This window comes from Nomascus leucogenys, chromosome 23 (assembly GCF_006542625.1).
Source record: "Nomascus leucogenys isolate Asia chromosome 23, Asia_NLE_v1, whole genome shotgun sequence".
Lineage (NCBI taxonomy): Eukaryota > Metazoa > Chordata > Mammalia > Primates > Hylobatidae > Nomascus > Nomascus leucogenys.
In genome coordinates, this window is record NC_044403.1 from 31,615,526 (window position 1) to 31,632,974 (window position 17,449).

The window sequence follows — 17,449 nt, forward strand, 5'->3', positions numbered from 1 at the left end:
TTCGCATCTCATTAAGTCTTCCCCTTATACAGTATATTCTTGCCCTCCAGCCTCCCTCCTGTTTCCTCAAAACTCCTTCCTATGAGGTCTTTAAAACTGTTAACGCTTCTTCATGAAATGATTTTACTTGGCAAAGCTGGCTTCTTCTCTTCAGATCTCCACTGAAACAGCATATCCTAAAGGACACTTACCCTGTTACAAAATCCCCTTCCCAACTTAATTAGCACTCCACCCAGAAAGTCTTACTGAACAGTGCTGATGCACAGTACTCCATCCTTGTAAGAGAAAAAAAGAAACAGAAATAATGAAGGAATGTATAAATGATAAAAATGGGGCTGGGTGCAGTAGCTTACACCTGTAATCCCAGCACTCTGGGAGGCAGAGGAAGGTGGATCACCTGAGGTCAGGAGTTCGAGACCAGCCTGGCCAACATGGAGAAACCCTGTCTCTACTAAAAATACTAATTTTAGCTTGTGCACGCCTGTTGTCCCAGCTACTCAGGAAGCTGAGGCAGGAGAATAGCTTGAACCCAGGAGGCAGAGGTTGCAGTGAGCCAAGATTGCGCCACTGCCCTCCAGCCTGGGACAGAGCAAAACTCTATCTCAAATAATAATAATAATAATAACAATAATAATAATGGGCCAGGCATAGGCATACGGCCTGTAATCTCAGCACTTTCAGAAGCCAAGGAGGGAAGATTGCTTGAGGCCAGGAGTTCAAGACCAGCCTAGGCAACATAGGGAGACTCTGTCTCTACAAAACATTTTTTTTAATTTAAAAATTAACAATGCATGGTGGCATGCACCTGTAGACCTACCTACTAGGGAGGCTAAGGCAGAAGGCTCGCCTAAGCCCAGAATTTCAAGGCTGCAGTGAGCCATGATCATGCCACTGCACTCCAGCCTAAGTGACAGAGTGAGACCCTATCTCTAAAAATAAAAATTTAAAATTAAAAAAAATGACTGGAAGCATATACATAAGTTAATAATTATTACTAGGTAACAATACCTTGAGTTATAAGTTTTTGTTAATCTATTTTCTAATTTTACTACAATGGATTTCCAGGGAAATAACATCATGTTTTTAAAAAACAATGATGTTCTACTTCAAAAATAAAAATGCCCTCACTGTTTAAAATAAAGATTTCAGACTTTTTACAAAAGGAAAAATTATAGAACAACCTACAAATTTATAAGTATTTTTTTTTAATTATTATTTTGCTGCTTTGGGAATATGCCATTTTTTTAACCTCCTTCCTCACATTTCATTTAAAAAGGAATTATTCATACTCATACTAACACAGATTGGGGATTTATTTTCCCCTGCCCAAAAGTGAAAATTACCTGAAGTCCGACTATATATAGAAAGTTATTATGGCTATTAATTTTTTAATTCAATATAAGATGATTTCCTTTATGCCTTCTTAAAACGATACATTATTTAGAAAAGTAAAAAATTATCAGTAGTCACCTAGGTCAGCTAAAAATAAGTAACACTGTGTCTCTACATCACTCTCTCCAGCTATGCCTCCATGGCAGCCAATGATTTTTATCACGTATCTTTTACAGCAAGGCAACAGTTTCCATGGAAACCACAGGGCAAATATCCATTATTGCTGCCAAGGACTTTTATAAGCACATATAAGCTGAGATAACCGCTTACCCTCTTTTATTAATATTTTTAAATTGAGCAATGGTTAGCTACTCTGATTCTGGTTTTGTTGTGTTTGTTGTCTCTATGAACAGATCTAGAGATGAGTGAAAAATCAAGTAATTTTTGTACCCCTTTAGCAACAAATGAACTCTCAAAATCAGAGGAGCAGGAGAGAAAAGACCCAGAAAGTCACTGAGCCAGCATACATACCAATGTCATCCCATACAACGGGGCAAATCAGAATAGAAATCAGTGACGCACTTAAATACAAAAGATGAAATTCTCTTCCACTAGCACAGCAGAGCACGTAGATTCATTGGGGCCAAGATGCTGATTAATCAGGGAAAAAAAAGATAATCAATAAATCATAAAACTAAAAAAGTAGTCACATACCTCTCTCAGCATATTGTTCTCTTTTTCCTTCTGCTCCAAAAGGCTTTCTAGGTGATGAACGTGCATCTCTGCCTCTGCCAGTCGTCTTGTTCTCTCATGGTCTTCCTCAGTAGCCTTGGCAGAAAGTCCTTTGCTCTGCAGCATTTCCAGAAGCTTCTTAATGGATTCATCCCGAGCATTTAGGGTCTGCTTTTGAGTCTCAATACGCAGCTCCATTTCCTCCAATGTCTTTCGAAGAAGAAACAGCTCTTTGGCCTGCCGCTCATGCTCAGCATGAAGCCTCTGAAAGTTCTCCTCTGTCAGCTCTGCTACACAAGGTTCGCCAGTCCTACTGCTACTATCCTGCTGAAACAGCTGATTCAGGTCCCTCTGGATCCGCAATTCATCCTGGAGAGCCTGGATCGTCATCTGCATGTGCTAGAACCAAGACAAAAAGAAAACCCCAAATCAGCTTTCCTCCTCAAGCAGCAAATCAGAGCAGCCTGCAGGAATCAAAAATAGCTACAAGGAATCTGCATCTAGCAAATTAGGATTCACCTTATTCTGTTTTACAGGTCTTTAAAAAATGATTGAGATAATATGCAAAATGTCAGTAATTTAACTTCAGTTTATTCCCAACAGGAAGCAAAATAAGTATGGCACTCACTCCTCACTTTGCATAAACTATAATAAAGACACTGTTCAAAATTAATAGAAGATATTACACAGAAACTAAAGTTGAGGGAATATGGGAAATGGGAAATCTACAGGAATATGAATACACTCATTCAAAAAATTTCATCAAAACGGCCGGGCGTGGTGGCTCACGCCTGTAATTCCAGCACTTTGGGAGGCTGAGGTGGGCGAATCAGCTGAGGTCAGGAGTTCAAGACCAGTCTGACCAATATGATGAAACCCTGTCTCTACTAAAATACAAAAGTTAGCTGGACGTGGTGGCATGTGCCTGTAATCTGAGCTACTTGGGAGGCTGAGACAGGAGAGTCGCTTGAACCTGAGAGGTGGGGGTTGCAGTGAGCCAAGATTGCACCCATTGCACTCCAGCCTGGGCAACAAGAGTGAAACTCTGTCTAAAAAAAAAAAAAGAAAAAAAAAATTCATCAAAACATACAAAGGATGGCCAGGCGCGGGGGCTCACACCTGTAATCCCAGCACTTTGGGAGGCCGAGGCAGGCGGATCACCAGGAGTTCAAGACCAGCCTGGCCAACATGATAAAACCACATCTCTACTAAAAATAAAAAAATTGGCCAGGCACGATGGTTCACGCCTGTAATCCTAGCACTTTGGGAGGCCGAGTCAGGCACATCATGAGGTCAGGAGTTCAAGACCAGCCTGGCCAACATGGTAAAACCCCGTCTCTACTAAAAATATAAAAATTAGCCAGGCATGGTGGCACGAATCTGTAATCCTATCTACTCAGGAGGCTGAGGCAGGAGAATTGCTTGAACTCGGAGGTGGAGTTTGCAGTAAGCCAAGATCACACCACTTGCACTCCAGCCTGGGTGACAGAGCAAGGCTCCTTGTCAAAACAAACAAAACCAAAAGACAGCGAAATACAAAATGACTTTTAAGTATTATAAACATTAAATAATAAATATTAACATTTAACAAGTAGTTTGTATATGCCAGATTGTGGCACACATTTTTTATGTTATTTAATCTTCATTATGACACATGGACTCTTTATTTATTTTACTGTAGTAAAAACCCTTAACATGACATCTACTTTCCTAACAACTTTTAAGTGTACAATGCATTACTGCTGACTACAGGTACAATGTTGTACATCAAATCTCTAGAGCTTATTCATCTCAACCAAAAGTTTATATTCCTGTTGATGAGTAACTCTCCATTTCCCCCCACCCCTGGCAACTACCATTACATGCTTTGATTCTGTGAATTTGACTATTTTAGGTACCCAACACATGTACTATTCTTTAATTTTATAGATGAGGGCACGAGGCTTAGAGAGGTTTAAGCACTTGTCCAAGATCACAGAGTAAGTGATAGAGCTGGCATTCACAGCAATCCTTGCAGCCCACTAAAACTAGAACCAAGAAAAAAAAGAAAACTCCAAATGAGCTTTCCTCCTCTAGTAGCAAAAACAGAGCAGACTGCAGAAATCAAAACTAGTAATGCCCAAAGATAATAATATAGCAAAATTTTTTTAATTAGAATATGCAAAGCTTTGTATACAGGGGACGATAACAACATGGGTGACTAATTAAAGGTATTAATGCAGATAAACTACTAAAAATGTTTGAGAGGGCGTATCTTTAGCTTGTATCCCTAAAGAAGGTATATGAACCTTTAATCTGAATGGTTACGTAAATTCCAGCACATTATACAATGAATTCCAATAGGCTGTTACATCAAAAATCTTCTTTTTAGGAATGAAGAAGCAACAATAAAAGATCATTCCTTGTATTCAAGGCCTAGCAGTGTACCATACTGGGAAGAACACTAAACTGTGATGAGAAAACACGAGTTTTGGTTCTGGCTCTCACACCGACTAGTTATGACATTTAGACATGTCACCATCTTTCTGGGTTTCAGATTCCTCATACTTTAAATGAGGGTATAAATACCTGTATTATCCATTGAAAAAATCTTTTTTTTTTTTGGAAACAAGGTGCCTGCTCTATTAGTTCGTTTTCACGCTGCTGATAAAGACGTACCCAAAACTGGAAATAAAAAGAGGTTTAACTGGACTTACAGTTCCACATGGCTGATGAAGCCTCAGAATCACAGCGTGAGGCAAAAGGCACTTCTTACATGGCGGCAGCAAGAGAAAATCAGGAAGAAGCAAAAGCGGAAGCCCCTGATAAACCCATCAGATCTCGTGAGACTTATTCACTATCACGAGAATAGCATGGGAAAGACAGGCCGCCGTGATTCAATTACCTCCTCCTATGGCCCTCCCACAACATGTGGGAATTCTGAGAGATACAATTCCAGTTGAGATTTGAATGGAGGCACAGCCAAACCATATCACCTGCTAATGATTTTCAGCCTTAAAAAGGAAAGAAATTCTTACACATGCTACAATACGGATGAATCTTCAAGGCATTGTGCCAAGTGAAATAAGCCAATCACAGAAAGACAAACACTGTATGTATCCATCGACATGAGGTATCCAGAGCAGTCAAACTGATAAAGAAGGCAACAGAACAGTGGTTGCCAGGACGTAGGAGGGGGACAGAATGAGGAGTTACTGTTTAATGGGTATAGAGTTTCAGTCTATCAAGATGAAGAGAGTTCTGGAGATGGATGGGATATACTGAATGCCACTAAACTGTACACTTCAAAATGGTTAAGATGGTAAATTTTATGTTATATATATTTTACCATAATAAAAAAATTGGTTGGAGAGAAGATGTTGGTCATAAAATTCCACTTATGGATATTTTAGGTTGGTTCTCATTTTTCACTATTGTAAGAGGCACTTTCACATACATATCTTTACACATGAATCCACATTTTTCTTGGGAATTCTCAAAGATGGAACTGCTGGATCACAAAGTATGCACAATTGTAATTCTGATACATATTACAAATCATTTCTATATGTATCTTTGTATATCTACTTTTGTGACTCCTCTCTTCTTGTTCTTTGCCCATTTTGTTATTGAACATTTTTTCCTAATCCATTTTAAGAGCTCTTCATATTAGGAAAATAATCTTTCACCTGCTGTGTATGTTACAGTATTTTTCCAACTCAGCCATTTTTCTTTTAACATTGTTTATGATGACTTTTAATAGATTTTTTTTTAATACAAAGACAATGACATTTTCCTTTATTATTTCCGGTTTGGGTATTATGCTTTTAGCAAGTAGTGAACTTTCAATTCTGGTAGTCTTCAAACACTTGAAAAACACTGCTATTTCTTTCAAAGAATAAACTCACCAAAAAAAAAAAAAAAATCAGGAATTTAAATTCATGAATATAAATTTAAAAATGCATTTCACTACCAGCATCATCTTTTAAAGATTAACAGTTGCTGGAGTTCAAAAGACTCTCAATAAAAAGATGTATCAAAACGCTAATTCTCTGAAGCCTAGTTTCTTTCCCTTGGAAGTCAAAAAAATCCCGACACTCCTGAGTGAATATATCCCAAAGGGAAATACCAGAAGTGAAATTCAACAGGGAAGCTGATTTCTAGGTAGGACTGTTCCTCCCTTTTTGACCATTCGTCATTAATTCATTCAAGTCAGGAGAAATATATGTTGGCTACAGCTAATAGTTTCACACACGCTTCGCCACATATGGCTAAATGTAGCGTGGCAATTACTATTTTGGTAAAGAAAGAAAACGTTAACTGCTAGTGTGTCTGGTTCTTCAGCTCCGCCTGCACCCATTTTACTGTAGTATAAAAATAAAACAATGCTCTGACTGGCAGCCTAGAAGTCTATACAGCAGTTTCCTCCACTAAAATATAAACCAACATTTCCTCTTTTGGCTACAATCAGGCTAGCTTTATTTTATAAAAATTCCTGCCAACTCCTTTAGAAGAAGGAAAAAAGCAGACTACAAGCAAGGCTACTCTTTCTCCAGCATATTCATACAGAAGATAAAATGGGCATATTCACACATCACAGACGTCTCTAATGATCAACCAAAAACAGATACATTGAGTTTAAGGAAAGATCGAGTTGTAAGATAATACTAGAATGTCTATTTGGGAAGTCTGTTCCCGACACACTGCAAAATGATCTCACACTCCAAATTTTATAGCAACACCCACTAGTGTACTTCTCACTCTAACACTCAGCTTGATTTTGAAAGGCTGGGAAAGTCTTTGTCTAAAATTTACTCCAGGGACTGTACTATTATTACACCAAGCTATATCTCAATGAAATGGTAGAATATTGTCAACAACAATAATGAAAATTCTTAACTGTCTGACAGGGCCTACGACTTTTATTACAACAATAATATATCTGCAAAAACAATGACAGATCACAACTACTATTCATACATTTTAGGTAAATATCAGAAGCTCTTATGAGGCAGAACTTCCAACAAATAAACTGTCATTAGTTTCTTAGAACAAGAGTACACTTTGATCCCATTTATTCTCATTCCTAAAAACAGAACTATGTAGTCTAGAGACATTTTTAGAGAAAAAAAATTATGGATACGTGAAATGGTCACGATTATGAACAAAATATATCACAGAGAACTCAGTACACTGTCTATCAAGAAGATCAGAGTCAGAGAAAACACCAGTATTGTACCCTTTTATAAATGTTAAATTAAGAACAATTTTTTCTGAAACATATAAATACATGTATTAAATAAACTTTATTAATGTAACATGCAAAAGAGTTTTAAATAATTCTTAAGTCAACCAAGTCAAGCTTCTGGTTTGGTTGGGCTATCTGATGTGCCCGTCCGTGCTGCCCAGGGCTGTATGCTTTTCCATAGAATAGCACTTATCAGACTGATCTGCAATTTAATTATTTGTATTTATCATCAATAAACTTTCTAGGACTTAGGACTGCCATCTTTTTACCCTGGGCACAGCACAGTACTTGACTACTGTAAGTCCTCAATAAATTTTTGATGAAAAACTGACAAAAATTAAATGCTGAGAAATTATGTTGAAAGTAAATGGCTACTGTATATTAGCTGCATTTCAAGTATCTGGGAAGTTATACCTCTTCCTTAAAAAAATAATGCAGTGAATTACTCTTACTCTAAAAAAAACACTCGTGCCTATAATCCCAGCATTTTGGGAGGCCAAGACAGGCAGATCACAAGGTCAGGAGGTCAAGATCAGCCTGGCCACCATGGTGAAACCCCATTTCTACCAAAAACACTAGAATTAGCCAGGCATGGTGGTGCGTGCCTGTAATCCCAGCTACTCAGGGGGCTGAGGCAGGAGAATCACTAGAACCCGGGAGGCAGAGGTTGCAGTGAGCTGAGATTCTGCCACTGCACTCCAGCCTGGGTGACAGAGTGAGACTCCATCTCCAAAAGAAAAAGAAAAAGAAAAAAAAATCAGTTTTACACCAACCAATACAAATAATTCTTAAATCCAAACTGGCCAAAATACAAACCACAGTCCTAATAAAAATGTTAATTATATGCTCTAGGTTTATTCAATATTTGACCTGAAGCAAAAAGAAGCATTTTCAGATAATTAACAGTCAACAAGAATCTTTCATAGTTGTAGTACTATACAAAGCACAGCAAAAGTACAGGATAAAGTTCTTATCAAAAAATAAAGCTCACAAATGGGTAAAACATAAGAATTATAACCTATTACAAATTTTAAATTAACAACAATATTCAAGAAAGACACAAGGAACACAGATAAAGCACTTATTTTACATGCAATATATTCAAATGAAGCTTTTTTTTTTTTTGAGACGGAGTCTCGCTCTGTCGCCCAGGATGGAGTGCAGTGGCGCGATCTCGGCTCACTGCAAGCTCCACCTCCCCGGTTCACGCCATTCTCCTGCCTCAGCCTCTCCGAGTAGCTGGGACTACAGGCGCCCGCCACCACGCCCGGCTAATTTTTTGTATTTTTAGTAGAGACGGGGTTTCACCGTGGTCTCGATCTCCTGACCTCGTGATCCGCCCACCTCGGCCTCCCAAAGTGCTGGGATTACAAGTGTGAGCCACCGCGCCCGGCCTCAAATGGAGCTTAGAACCTATAAGATCACTATGAGCTAAACTCATAAAACTTTAATATATCTCTATGAAAACAAAGTACAGTTGGCCCTTGTACCACACAGGTTTGAACTTTGAGGGTTTGCTGACACATGGATTTTCTTCTGCCTCTGCCATCCCTTAGACAGCAATATCAACGCCTTTTCTTCTTCCTTTTCCTCAGCCTACTCAACACAAAAATGATGAGGATGAAGATCTTCGTGATGGTCCACTCCTACTTAATGAATAGTAAGTGTATTTTCTCTTCCTTGTGATTTTCTTTTTTTTTCTTTTCCCCCTGAGACGGAGTCTTGCTCTGTCTCCAAGAGCTGGAGTGCAACGGCACGATCTCAGCTCACTGCAACCTCTGCCTCCCGGGTTCAAGTGATTCTCCTGCCTCTGCCTCCCGAGTAGCTGGGATTACAGGTGAGCGCCACCACGCCCGGCTGTTTGTATTTTTAGTAGAGACGGGATTTCACCATATTGGCCAGGATGGTCTTGATCTCTTGACCACGTGATCCACCCGCCTCAGCCTCCCAACGAGCTGGGATTACTGGCATGAGGCACCAGACCCAGACAATTTTCTTAATAACATTTTCTTTTCTCTAGCTTGCTTTAAAGAATGCAGTATATACATAAAATACATGTTAACATATAACATACAAAATATGTGTTAATCAACTATGTCATCAGGCCCCTGGTCAACAGTAGGCTAGTAATAGTTAAATTTGGGGGGAGTCAAAACTTATACATAGATATAACCCCACTTTGTACAAACGTCAACTGAATTCTAATTTCCATCATTTTAAAAGAAGAAACATTTTAAAAGAAGAAACTAATTTAATGAGTTTGAACCGCAGAGAATGAGACAGGGGAAGAGCCTCCAAGGTAATTTACTCCTTATTGTTAGTTTAGTATTCTTTGAGTTAATGACAGAGATTTATTTCCTGTACAGCACAGAACACTGAAAGCCCTCAAATATTAAACCAAATCAAAGTTTTCAGACTAATCTAAACACAAGCAGGAGACTCACCAAAATGCAAAAAAGACCCACACTAGAACTCAAATGGATAGATTAAATTGTTTAACACTCTCGCCCATTATCTGGAGCTTACTAACCAAAGTTATTCTCCTCTAAAAAAAAGATGTCAGAGTCAAGAAAATGAACGAGCAATTACACTAGAATTCTAACAACTACTCTCTGCCTCTGAATCCAGGAAAAATAAGATCATCTATCTTTTTGCTCTGCGAATGCTGTACATAAATCTAAGTAGAAAGATAATCGCTGGGGAACATCAAAATTTGGACAACAGGTTTATTTCAGCAATAAACATAATCCATCTTTATGCTACCACAACCCAGAATAGAAGTTAAAGAATAAATGAAAATGTGGTCGGGTGCAGTGGCTCATGCCTGTAATCCCAGCACTTTGGGAGGCCGAAGTGGGTAGATCACTTGGGGTGGGGGAGTTTGAGACCAGTTTGACCAACATGGTGAAACCCCATCTCTAAAACTACAAACCTTAGCTGGACATGGTGGCGTCCTATAATCCCAGCTATTTGGGAGGCTGAGGCAGGAAAATTGCTTGCACCCAGGAGTTGGAGGATGCCAAGATCACGCCACTGCACTCCAGCCTGGGTGACAGAGTAAAGCTCTGTCTCGGAAAAAAAAGAAAAAGGAATAAATGAAAACACTATCAAAATGGGGAAGTCCTGCTGTCATAAATGCATTCTATATACACCACATAATGACGTTTCAGTCAATGAGAGACTGCATGTATCATGGTGGTCCCATAACATTACAATGGAGCTAAAAAATTCCTATCACAGGCCAGGCACGGTGGCTCACACCTGTAATCCCAGCACTTTGGAAGGCAGAGGTGGGCAGATCACGAGGTCAAGAGATCAAGACCATCCTGGCCATCATGGTGAAAGCCCGTCTCTACTAAAAATGCAAAAATTAGCTGGGTGTAGTGGTGCGCGTCTGTAATCCCCACTACTCAGGAGGCTAAGGCAGGAGAATTGCTTACCCGGGAGGCGGAGGTTGCAGTAAGTGGAGATCACGCCACTGCACTCCAGCCTAGCGACACAGCAAGACTCCGTCTCGGGTGGGAGGGTGGGGAATTCCTATCATATTGTCATAGCCATCATAATGTTGTAACACATGCCTTACCCATGTGTTTGCAATGATGTTAGTGTAAATAAACCTACTGCGTTGCCAGTCATATGAAAGTGTGGTACATACACTTATATACAGTACATAATACTTGATAATGATAATAAATGACTATGTTACAGGTTTTTGTTGTTAGCTGTTTTTATTTCCAAGTCCTTTCTGTTTTGAGACACAGTCTCGCTCTGTCGCCCAGGCTAGAATGCAGTGGTGTGATCTCGGCTCACTGCAACCTCCACCTTCAGGGTTCAAGCCATTCTTGTGCCTCAGCCTCCCAAGTGGCTGGGATTACAGGTGTACGCCACCACCCCGATTTTTGTATTTTTAGTAGAGATGGAGTTTCGCCATGCTGGCCAGGCTGGTGTCAACTCCTGACCTCAGGTTATCTGCCCACCTAAGTGCTGGATTCAGGTGTGAGCCACCTCATCTCTTAGACAGTAGCATTTTATTGTTCTTATATCTTATGTATATTTTCCACACATTGCTGAAAAAAAAATTTTATTTTTTTTTTGAGACAGAGTCTTGCTCTGTCACTAGGCTGGAGTGCAGTGGCGTGATCTCGGCTCACTGCAACCTCCGCCTTCTGGGTTCAAGCGATTCTCCTGCCTCAGCCTCCCAAGTAGCTGGGACTACAGATGCGCAGCCACCATGCCTAGATAATTATTGTATTTTTAGTAGAGACGGGGTTTCACCATATTGGCCAGGATGGTCTCGATCTCTTGACCTCATGATCCACCCGCTTCAGCCTCCCAAAGTGCTGGGATTACAGGCATGAGATACCTCGCCTGGCCTGAAAATTTATTTTTAAAGTATTTATTGGCTGGACACAGTGGCTCACGCCTGTAATCCCAGCACTTTGGGAGGTCGAGGCACGTGGATCATGTGAGGTCAGGAGTTAGAGACCAGCATAGCCAACATGGTAAAACCCCATCTCTACTAAAAATACAAAAATTAGCCGGGCATGGTGGTGCACGCCTGTAATCCCAGCTACTAGGGAAGCTGAGGCACGAGAACTGCCTGAACTCAGGAAGCAGAGGTTGCAGTGAGCCGAGATCGCACCACTGCACTCCAGCCAGGGTGACAGAGCGAGACTCTGTCACAAAAATAAAAGTAAAAATAAAAATTAAAGAAAAAACAGAAAGGACTTGGAAATAAGAACAACTAACAACAAAAATGAAAACACTTGCATAGAGAAGACCATAAATTTTTCTTGGAAGCAAAACACCATATTATAAATATAAACATTTGTACACAAACCCTTAATATTTTCCATGACAATCATCAAATAAGATGTGTCTGAGACTCTTTTGCATATGTGTTTGTAAAGACATTAAATAGATAAAAGAGCTCCTCAAGAAAATTAGCGAAGAAAATTTTTGAGAAATTAATGCAGAGAAAGGCAATCAATGTAGGTAGTAAACACTACAAAAGATTACTTCATGTTTTCATATTTAAAAGGAAAATAAATTTGCTTTTCCTTCGTAAATTTTCCTCCATATTTAAAAGGAAAATAAATTTGCTTTCCTGGTTATCTGCCAATTCTCTCACACAAACCCCAATAAATACATTTGTTACCATTCTTTCCAGACAGACATTTAATTCCTGCATCCATACTGCAGAGCTTTTACACACCAAGTTATATTTGCAATTCAAACGCTTAGGTCTGTGATCACAAAAAGCTTTCATATCACTTCAGCTGACTTTATACTTTTTTTTTTTTTTTTTTTTTTGAGACAGAGTCTTGCTCTGCTGCCCAGGCTGGAGTGTAGTGGCACAACCTCGGCTCATTGCAACCTCGGCCTCCCAGGTTCAAGCGATTCTCATACCTCAGCCTCCCGAGTAGCTGAGATTACAGGTGCCCGCCACCAAGCCCAGCTAGTTTCTGTATTTTTAGTAGAGATGGGCTTTCGCCATGTTGGCCAGGCTGGTCTCAAACTCCTGACCTCAGGTGATCTGCCAGTCTCGGCCTCCCAAAGTGCTGGGATTACAGGTGTGAGCCACCGTGCCCAGCTTCAGACTTTATACTTTTAAGGGAAAGATGTGGATGGTTTATGTTAGGAAGCACTAATCATAAAATTTTAAATTTACAAATTAGACTTCAAAATTTTTAATTTCTGCTTATCAAAAGAGAACATTATATCTGTTAGGTAACAGGGGTACCTTAATGGCGCAGGTTCCGGGTTCTTCTCCCCTCCTTGACCGGGCACTGTCTGAATCCGCCAAAGGAGGGCCAATCAGAAAGAAGCATCTCCTGCCTTCCCTTGGGCCCGCCCCATGTAGGCCCAAGGGATATAAAACCCAGCACACCAGCAGCTCTCTCTCTTCTCTTCTCCTCTCCTCTCCCCTCCCCTCTCCTCTCCTCTCTTCTCTTCTCCTCTCTCTCTTCTCTTCTCTTCCTTCTCCGCTCGATACCTCCAATAAAGATCTCTTGACCGTGACCAGTGTAGTCTGATCCTTGCCCGGCCTCTTTCAATATCATATGGAAAGAGTGATGAGGAAAAATTTTAAAAAGAAAGAGACCACTATAAAAATAAAATTGGCATGCCACATATAACTGTTAAAGGACTTGTATCCAGAATATATAAACTACTTCTACAACTCAATTAAAAAAAAAAAAAAAGGCTTTTTAAAAGTGGGTAAAAGACTTAGATACTTCAAAAAGAAAAATACATTCCTGGGCAAGATGAACGTTCTTCTAAGGACAATAACCAATTGAACTAACTAACCAATAAGCACATGAAAAAGTGACTTGTATCTTTAGTAACTGGGGAAATGCAAATCAAAACTACAATAAGATACCACTACACACCCACTAGAATGGCTAAAATTTAGACAACTAACAATACCAAATGCTGGCAAGAATGTTAAGCAGCCAGAACCAACACTGAAAATTGGTCTGGTAGTTTCTCATAAAGTTAAGTATGCACCTATCCTAGGACCCAGGAATTCCACCCTTAGGTATTACCCCAAGAGAAATGGAAACATGTACCAATAAACACAACCATATAAAAATGTTTACAGTGGTTTTATCCATAAGAGCCAAAAACTGGAAACAACACAAATGTCCATCAACAGAAGACCGGATAAACTGATAGCACTGAGAGGTGACGGCGTGCTGGCAGTCCTCACAGCCCTCGCTTGCTCTCGGTGCCTCCTCTGCCTGGGCTCCCACTTTGGCAGCATTTGAGGAGCCCTTCAGCCCACCGCTGCACTGTGGGAGCCCCTTTCCGGGCTGTCCAAGGCGGGAGCCAGCTCCCTTGGCTTGCGGGGAGGTGTGGAGGGAGAGGCACGAGCCAGAACCTGGGCTGCACGAGGCGCTTGTGGGCCAGCTGGAGTTCCGGGTGGGTGTGGGTTTGGCGGGCCCCGCACTCGGAGCAGCCAGCTGGCCCTGCCCGCCCCGGGCAATGAGGGGCTTAGCACCCGGGTCAGCGGCTGCGGAGGGTGTACTAGGTCCCCCAGCAGTGCCAGCCCACCGGTGCTGCGCTCGGTTTCTCACCGGACCTTAGCTGCCTTCACGTGGGGCAGGGCTTGGGACTGCAGCCTGCCATGCCTGAGCCTCCCACCCCCTCCATGGGCTCCTGTGTGGCCGGAGCCTCCCCGACCAGCTCCACGGTGCCCAGTCCCATCGACCACCCAAGGGCTGAGGAGTGCGAGCGCACGGCGCGGGACTGGCAGGCAGCTCCACCTGCAGCCCCGGTGTGGGATCCACTGGGTGAAGCCAGCTGGGCTCCTGAGTCTGGTGGAGACGTGGAGAACCTTTATGTCTAGCTCAGGGATTGTAAATACACCAATCAGCACCCTGTGTCTAGCTCAGGGTCTGTGAATGCACCAATCGACACTCTGTATCTAACTGATCTGATGGAGATGTGGAGAACCTTTGTGTCTAGCTCAGGGAATGCAAATACACCAATCAGCACCCTGTGTCTAGCTCAGGGTCTGTGAATGCACCAATTGACACTCTGTATCTAGCTGCTCTGGTGGGGCCTTGGAGAACCTTTGTGTCGATACTCTGTATCTAACTGATCTGATGGGGACGTGGAGGACTTCTATGTCTAGCTCAGGGATGGTAAACGCACCAATCAGCGTCCTGTCAAAACAGACCACTCGGCTCTGCCAATCAGCAGGACGTGGGTGGGGCCAGATAAGAGAGTAAAAGCAGCTGCCCGAGCCAGCAGTGGCAACCCGCTAGGGTCCCCTTCCACACTGTGGAAGCTTTGTTCTTTCGCTCTTTGCAATAAATCTTGCTACTGCTCACTCTTTGGGTCCACACTGCTTTTATGAGCTGTAACACTCACCGTGAAAGTCTGCAGCTTCACTCCTGAAGCCAAGGAGACCACGAGCCCACTGGGAGGAACGAACAACTCCAGACGTGCCGCCTTAAGAGCTGTAACACTCACTGCGAAGGTCTGCAGCTTCACTCCTGAGCCAGCGAGACCACGAACCCACCAGAAGGAAGAAACTCTGAACACATCCGAACATCAGAAGGAACAAACTCCAGACACGCCGCCCTTAGAACTGTAACACTCACCGCGAGGGTCCGCAGCTTCATTCTTGAAGTCAGTGAGACCAAGAACCCACCAATTCCGGACACAGTATCACATTCACACAACGGAGTGTTACTCAGTATATAAAAGGATAACTATGGATACATGCAACAACATGGATAAATGTAAAAAACAACATGATGAGCAAAAAAAGCCAGACACAACAGGGTACAGACTGTATGATTCCATTTAAATGAAGTTCTAGAACACATAAAATTAAAGTGAAAGGAATCAGAACACTACCTGTGCTGGGGGGCAGGGATGATACTAACTGGGGAGAGATGCAAGGGAACTTTGTGGGATGATGAAAATGTTCTGTATCTTGACAGAATTGTGGATTACACGGGTGTTGGCATTTGCCAAAACTCACGGAAACAAGATACTTAAGGTGTGTGCATTTCACTGTATGGAAACATCTCAACCAAAATATGTTTTGAAAAGAAGTAAAAGGTTTAACGTTTAAAAAGGGAAAATAAATAAATATTCAAGAGAATCTCTTAAGTAGGAATAACTTGGATTAGAAGAAAGAAGAGTAGACCAGGCACAGTGACTCACACCTATAATCCCAGCACTTTGAGAAGCTGAAGAGGAAGGACTGCTTGAGCCCAGGAGTTCAAGACCAGCCTGGGCAACACAGACACTGTCTCTACAAAAAAATTAAAAAATTAGCTGGGCACAGTGGCATGCATCTATAGTCCCAGATACTCAGGAGGTTCCCCCAAGCCCAGGAGTCTGAGGCTGCAGTGAACCATGATCATGCCACTATACTCCAGCCTGGGCGACAGAGTGAGACCGTCTCAAAAAAAAAAAAAAAAAGAAAGAAAAGAACGAAAAGAGAGAGAGAGAGAGAGAAAAAAGAAAGAAAGAGATGATAATTTAAATGATTTTAAAGAACTCTTCCAGTTCTGACATGCTTTGTAGCATACTCTTATTGCCTAACTCAACGTAACCTTACATTCTTAAGGTAAAACAGAAGGCTTAAAAGCAGAAGTTTGAGGTTATAAAGACACATTCAAACATACAATAAATAAAGTAAGAAAACCACTACCAATAATTTGCCTTATTTGCTTCGGAGCTCTCTGTCTCACTGTTGCACAAGGTTATCTCTGCAACTTCCTTTTGTTACTTAACATAATACGCTTGAGATTTATCCACATCGATACATGTAGCTCTATTTCATTCATTTTATGAACTGTATAATATGGGTTTACAATTCTTTATCCAAAAATCTAAAATCCAGAAAGCTCTTAAGTTTTCCCATAACTTAATTAAAAAATGTAATTAACCCAAATAGTATGAAGCCATTTAAAATCTATCCCACTTAATATGAATATTCATAAATTTTGCTACAGAAAAATTAGTATGTTTGATTATGAAGTGTTTCCCAAATCCCAATGGGAGTGTTATACAATAAATGGTATACATACTGAATTACCTTTAATCTTTAGACATTTCTAAATTCCAAAACACATCTGCCCTAAGTATTCTGGAGAAAAGGATTGCTTACTTGAATTCCACTATACGAATAATATCAATGTATCCATTCACTTACTGAGGAACAGTTAAGTATTTTTATACTTATTCACTATTATAATAAATACACCTCCATCTATCTAGATCCTATCTAGATTACTATTATAATAAATTACACCTCCAGCTATCTAGATCCTTGAGCACATGGGTAAAAGTTTCTCTCAAGAAGACACAGAAATAGAACCGCTGGGTAGCAGAGTGTCCCTCCAACTTTACCAGTCATTTTATATACAGCTAAGTACATCATGCAGATGATAAAAGGAGTCAGATATCCAGCCTGGAATGTTTCTATCTAAGGAACTTTTATATCTAATCATACAGCACTGACTTTTGGTATAAATGATGAAATTGCTATTTCATAAAAACAAAACAAAAAAAACCCCACAAATGATTGTGCATTCAAGTCCATCAATAAGGAATAAAGGCACAGCATTTTCAAAGAAAGCTGTGAATTACAAAGCTGCCTCAGCAGAACCCTCACTTCATTCTGAGACAGGA

The 17,449-nt window shown here is 40.9% G+C and overlaps 1 protein-coding gene across 8 annotated transcripts in view; it reads right to left on the minus strand.

The window, feature by feature from the left end:
- ERC1 (ELKS/RAB6-interacting/CAST family member 1) overlaps nucleotides 1-17,449 on the minus strand; it is a 481,383-nt gene that overhangs the window by 386,082 nt on the left and 77,852 nt on the right. For all 8 annotated transcript variants that reach the window (XM_030804352.1, XM_030804346.1, XM_030804349.1 and 5 more), the window contains exon 3: nucleotides 2,047-2,463. In XM_030804352.1, coding sequence (XP_030660212.1) covers nucleotides 2,047-2,463 — 417 coding nt within the window. The remainder of the gene's footprint in view (nucleotides 1-2,046; nucleotides 2,464-17,449) is intronic.